Here is a 6,000-nt window from a genome sequence, read left to right as displayed (position 1 = left end):
AAGAAGAAGAAGAAGAAGAATCCATGCTCAAAATGCTTAAAATTAAAAGAAAAAAAAAAAGACGAAACCTACTGTTTTCTCTATTTATTCCTAAACCATTTTAGGGTAATTAAATGTGCACAGGAGCCCTACATTCACTACGGCAGTTAGGAAGAGGCACCTTCTGCCAAGGTTTGACCTTTCTGCTGGGTCCTTATATTCCCCCAGGCAGCACTGCATTGGAGGAACTCCTTATTGAACAGAAACAGCTTCACATGGCCCCCCGGGCCCAACTGGACAGAAATAGATTAAGAATTAAGTCATGGATGGAAGTCTTTCTAAAACATATAAGAATCTGACCTAGATATAAAATCTCACTGGGCTGGGAGTTTCTTTGAGCACTGCTTTGGGCTTCTTTGAAATGTAATGTGATTAAAATTTAAGTATTAAAATTAAGTTGAAGATATTTTCATATTCATAACTTTAAATAATCTAAAATAGTGTAAGGCTTTACTCTGAGGGCCCTGGATGTTCAGTGGCACAGCCCCAGGGTTGCAGATGTCTGCTGGCCACCATCTGAAAGCAAAAGTAATAGAATGCCTTAAATTTATTAATCGTCATTCTGCACACTTCTCCCCACCCCAGAAAGATAAAACTTTTGAAATTATGAAAACAGGCTGGGCATGGTAGCTCATGTCTATAATCCTAGCACTCTGGGAGGCTGAGGCAGAAGATCATTTGAGGTAAGGAGTTCAAGACCAGCCTGCACATGAGCAAGACCCTGTCTTTACCAAAACTACAATAAAAAAAATTAGCCAGGTAAGGTAGTATGCACCTGTAGTCCTACTCAGGAGGCTGAGGCAGGAGGAACCCCGGAGCCCAGGAGTTTGAGGTTACAGTGAGCAAGGATGATACCACTGAACTCTTGCTGGGGTGACAGACTGAAGCTGTCTCAAAAAGAAAAAAACTATCAAAGTAGTATGTCCATCTTTTAAAAACAAAAGCAATGCAGAAATGTGTAATAGAAAAGCTAAAATGCCTCCCCTTGTAATCTCATCCCTGAGATTATTAAAATTAGATACATTTGATGGGCCCTGGGGCTCACGCCTGTAATCCTAGCACTCTGGGAGGCCGAGGCTGGTGAATTGCCCTGAGCTCACAGGTTTGAGACCACCCTGAGTGGAAGTGAAACCCCTGTCTCTAAAAAAAAAATAGCTAGGCATTGTGGCGGGTGCCTGTAATCCCAGCTACTCAAGAGGCTGAGGCAAGAGAATAACTTGAGCCCAAGACTTGGAGGTTGCTGTGAGTTGTGACACCAAGGCACTCTACTGAGGGTGACAAAGTAAAACTATCTCAAAAATAAATAAATAAATAAAATAAGTAAAATAAAATTAGATACATATTTTTTTCCAGAAAAATATATCAAAAAACATATTATATTTAGAGTTACAATTTTTAAAACTTGCACAAACACATCGTATGTCACAGATATCTTCATCTTACTATATAAACCTGCACTGCCCCTTCACTGGCTCACTGGCTGTCTACAATATGGACACCATATATGAGGTGACAAATCCCCTACCAACTGAGCTTTTGGGTTATTTCAAATTTTTGCAAAGAAATAATACCACAGTGAATATCCCTAAAATACACTTTTGCCTGCTTATCAAATTTTTTTCTCTAGAAAACTCTTCCAGTGGAAGTGCTGGTCAAAGCCACACACAAGTTGTAAGTTTGATATGTAACACCAGACTGCCCTGCAGGAGGCAGTCCTGTCCTCACACCCTCACTGGACACAACATCATTAATCCTTTAAATCTTTGCCATGCTGTTAACTAGGAAAAAAAAAGCCTTTTTTAATGTGCATTTATTTTTAGTATGGCTAAGCATTTTCCATGTTTATTTTCTATTTGCTATTCTTTGCCCCTTTTCTATGTTTTTTCTTACTGAACTTACAACAGCAAACCTCCTGCTTTGGCCTTAGCTTCAGACTTTGTATCTTTTGTCATACAATATACAATCATTTATATATTTAAGCTATCTCTTTTTTTTTTTTTAAGCACTTAGAGGCTTCTTCTCAACTTCAATGCCCTTAGTCTCAGCCAAAAACAAAACTTTAAAAATTACATAGGTAGGCTGGGTACAGAGGCTCACACCTGTAATCCTTGCACTTTGGGAAGCTGAGGTGGGAGGACAGTTTGAGGCCAAGAGTTCAAGAGCACTCTGAGTATGAGTGAGACCTAATCTCCACAAAAAACCAGGAAAATTAGCTGGGGGTGGTAGCACCTGTCTGTAGTCTCAGCTGCTCATGAGGCTGAAGCAGGAAGATTACTGGAGGCCAGGAGTTTGAGTTTGCAGTGATGATACCACTGCATTCTAGCCTGGGCAATAGAGTAAGACCTTTTCTCAAACAAACCTTCCAAAAGCCCCACAAAAAAACATTAAATAGGTAAGCAAGCAGCATCTTTGAAACAGAAAGACAGAATCCTTCTAAAAAAAATCATAATGTTTGAGTTCTATAGAAATGTTTTACTTAGGATTCTAATTGAAAAGCAGAAGTCTGTTGTGCTATCTTGAATACTATTTTTCTAGTAAAATGATAAATAAGTGCCTCAAAATGTAAAGTGTTTGTTTGCTTAGAGACAGGGTTGCTCTGTTGCCCAGGCCAGAGTGAAGTGGCATCATTACCACAAACTCATCACAGCTCAAAGCAACCTCACCTGGGCTCAAGTAATCCTCCTGCCTCTGCCTCCCAAAATGCTGGGACTACAGGTGTGTACTACATCCAGCTAATTTTTCTTAGTTTTTGTAGAGATTAGGTCTTGCTATGTTGCCTGGGCTAGTCTTGAACTCCTGGCTTCAAGACATATGTCACGGCTCAGCGCCCATAGCTCAGTAGTTAGCACTGGCCACATACACATGGGCTAGTGGGTTTAAACCCAGCCTGGGCCTGCTAAACAATGACAACTAAAACAAAAAATAGCTGGGCACTGTGGCAGGCACATGTAGTCCCAGCTACTTGGGAGGCTGAGGCAAGAGAATTGTTTAAGTGCAAGAGTTTGAGGTTGTTGTAAGCTGTGACGCCATATCACTCTACCAAGGGCAAGATAGTAAGACTCTCAAAACATGACTCTTTTTTAATGTCACCCCCTCATCCCTGTCTCAGGCTCCAAAATGCTAGGATTGTAGGTGTGAGCCACCACTCCTAGCCAAAATGTAGAGTTTTAATAATATATTAATAATATATTCATTCAGTGAAAGCTTGTTTAAAGTCTTAAGGAAGAAAGTTCTACTGAAATAATGGCAATCATGGGCGGCTGAGGGAGGATCAGTTGAACCCAGGAGTTTGAGATTGCTGTGAGCTAGGCTGATGCCACGGCACTCTAGCCTGGGCAACAGAGTAAGACCTGTTTCAAAAAGAAAAAAAAAAAGAAAGTAACACACGTACTTCCTATTTCATTCCCTTATGAACTAAAGGCTCTGACTGGAATAATGTCTCTCTTTAAATTCTAAGACGTGCTCTCTTTCTTTACACTCAGTTTAAGGCTTCTAGCTAGAACAAAATGGACTAGATTCACAGGCAAAGAACTGTTTTGCCAGGGTATAAATTCTTGACCTTATTAGAAATCAGAAATCAATACAAACCTAATGAAGACACAAAGAAAACATCATCTCCCCTGTCCACATAAAACCTTTTATTCCAAATCTAATAGTACATAGTTCAATAGTATAAAATAGCTTTCAGACTTAAAATCAAAAGTCAACCAATCAATCCCAGAGAAAATGGAAAAAATTCAAATAATGGCATAAGGTTCCCAACCCCTTAACAATTCAGCCTCAATCCATGTCTCTTTTCTCTCTGTTCTAAGGAGCTAAGTCCCTGCTGTCTCACCCATTCACCTTCCACTGCTCTGTATCCAAATGTGAACCCGGCCTGCAAATGACTGAACACTTCCTCTTTGCCCCTGAAAAGACTTGCCTGTAATTTCCCAATTTGACCCAAACAATCTGCTTGTAATGTAATTTCTTGCCAGTTCTACAGTCACTGCAATTCCAGCAGCCTTCTGGCACGTCCATGCTCAGGCACTCTGGGTGGAAGGACGCTGGGCACGAGTCACAGCAGAGCAATCTTCCACCTTGAAACAAATAGACAGTCTTAATAACTGGGAAAAGAGGAAAGAGAAAAAGAAAGAAAGGGAGAAAGTTATCTTTTGAGCATGTGAAATTGGATTCAAATTGGGGGGAAATGACAAAGGGACTGAGTCATATCTACAGTGATGGATTAAAATAGCAATTAACATATTTAGCCATTTCTCAGGACTTCAGTGGCCAGAAACTCAAGAGATTTTGTACCAAAAGCATTATTGTGCCATTTACACCTCTAAAATGTGGGCTATTGATGTGTCAGTTTAGAAAGCAGCTAAACTCCTAACGTGAAAAAACGGAAGCATAAAATCTGTTGACTCAGTAGATTTGAGAATAGGATTTTAAAGATATAAGTAGTGAGTTTCTTTTCTCCTTTAGAGCTAAGCAGGAGAGCAACAGTTATCTTTGTATTTTAATCCAGTGCCACAGTTAACAAAATCCCTTTGACTTAATAAAATCAGTAAGAATGAAAATAGCCAACTGGTTATCAGTACTTTTAAATTTTCATAAAGAATACACAAAAGCAAAAGGAATGTAGATTCTCAAGTTGTGATTGCAATGTTATTATTTCAGTAAAGATGAAGTTAAATAGGCCATACAGCAGTGGTCTGCAACTTTTTCACTCACCAACAATCCCCTTTTCCTTCCCCATGAACCTACATATTTTCAAATATTTTGTCAACAAAAAAATTAGCATTTTAAAAGTAACAATTTTTATTTTTGTTAACAAAAAAATATAAATGCCAATCCAAGGTTCTGATCTCAATAATAAGACCAGTAATATTAATTTGTTAAAATCATAGCAAATAAACAATTTGTGCAGCATCATTTCGCATAGATGTATAATTCTGTTAGATTTTCTGAAATATAAACATAGCTCAGAAACTTCACTTCTGTGTTTTCCGACTTCATGCAGAGAACCACTGCTTTATAGCATGAAACTGAGTGATTATCAGTACAGAGTGAAGGATCACACTGGAGGAGGTGCCTCCAAGTTCCCTATCAAAACCTTCTCCTTTTAAATACACACAATGATCTCTGAGTTGAGACCAAAATAGTTGTGCCAAACAAAATAATTTTTTTTTTTTTGGGACAGAGCCTCAAGCTGTCCCCCTGGGTAGAGTGCCGTGGCATCACAGCTCACAGCAATCTCCAACTCCTGGACTCAAGCGAGTCTCCTGCCTCAGCCTCCCAAGTAGCTGGGACCACAGGCGCCCACCACAATGCCGGGCTATTTTTTTTTGGTTGCACCCGTCATTGTTGTTTGGTGGGCCGGGCTGGATTCGAACCCACCACCTTAGGTGTATGTGACTGGCGCCTTAGCCACGTGAGCCACAGGCACCGAGCCACAAAATAATATTTTTAAATGCAAAGATATGAGATTTTGGGGGGAGGATTAGGTATTCTAATATACATTTCAACAAGTGACAGAGAAGGTTGTTAGCCACTGAAGATGAAATATAATAAAGAGATTTACTGCAAAAAAAATTGATCTCTTAATTGGAAAATAAAGTCTATAACCCATGAGTGTACTACAATTTAAAGTCTCATAAGCAAAACGTTAAGAGTCCTCTATAGAACTTGATCCAATCACAAACTCCAACCCTTTAAGGATTTGCTATCAATTTTCCAGAAAATCTTGTCTTCCCATAAACTTTCAAACTTCTGATTAACATAAAGATAAAAAGAAAATCCATACACAACCAGTGATGAATTAAGTTACTATATTTCCTCTGCTTAGAAGCATTTCCTTTAATTACTGGGATTTTTTTTTCCTTTGGCTACAGATCTCAATATGGATTAATTGGCTCAATTCTCCAACCTAGAGGTTCTCTCCCTGAGTGCTCTAAGCCTAGCTAGGGAATTCTATAA

At 39.1% G+C, this 6,000-nt stretch overlaps 1 protein-coding gene across 4 annotated transcripts in view; it reads right to left on the bottom strand.

Moving 5' to 3' along the window:
- The window catches only part of NSD3 (nuclear receptor binding SET domain protein 3), a 130,915-nt gene that overhangs the window by 18,876 nt on the left and 106,039 nt on the right, over positions 1–6,000 (bottom strand). For 2 of the 4 annotated variants that reach the window (XM_023516989.1, XM_023516991.1), the window contains exon 16: positions 3,962–4,145. In XM_023516989.1, coding sequence (XP_023372757.1) covers positions 3,962–4,145 — 184 coding nt within the window. The remainder of the gene's footprint in view (positions 1–3,961; positions 4,146–6,000) is intronic. The other 2 variants (XM_023516990.1, XM_023516992.1) reach the window with 1 other exon arrangement.

This window comes from Otolemur garnettii, unplaced genomic scaffold (assembly GCF_000181295.1).
Source record: "Otolemur garnettii isolate 467f Iridium unplaced genomic scaffold, OtoGar3 scaffold00102, whole genome shotgun sequence".
NCBI classification, from domain to species: Eukaryota; Metazoa; Chordata; class Mammalia; order Primates; family Galagidae; genus Otolemur; species Otolemur garnettii.
The sequence above is the reverse complement of the archived record's forward strand: the minus strand, read 5'-3'. Positions and strand labels throughout refer to the sequence as shown.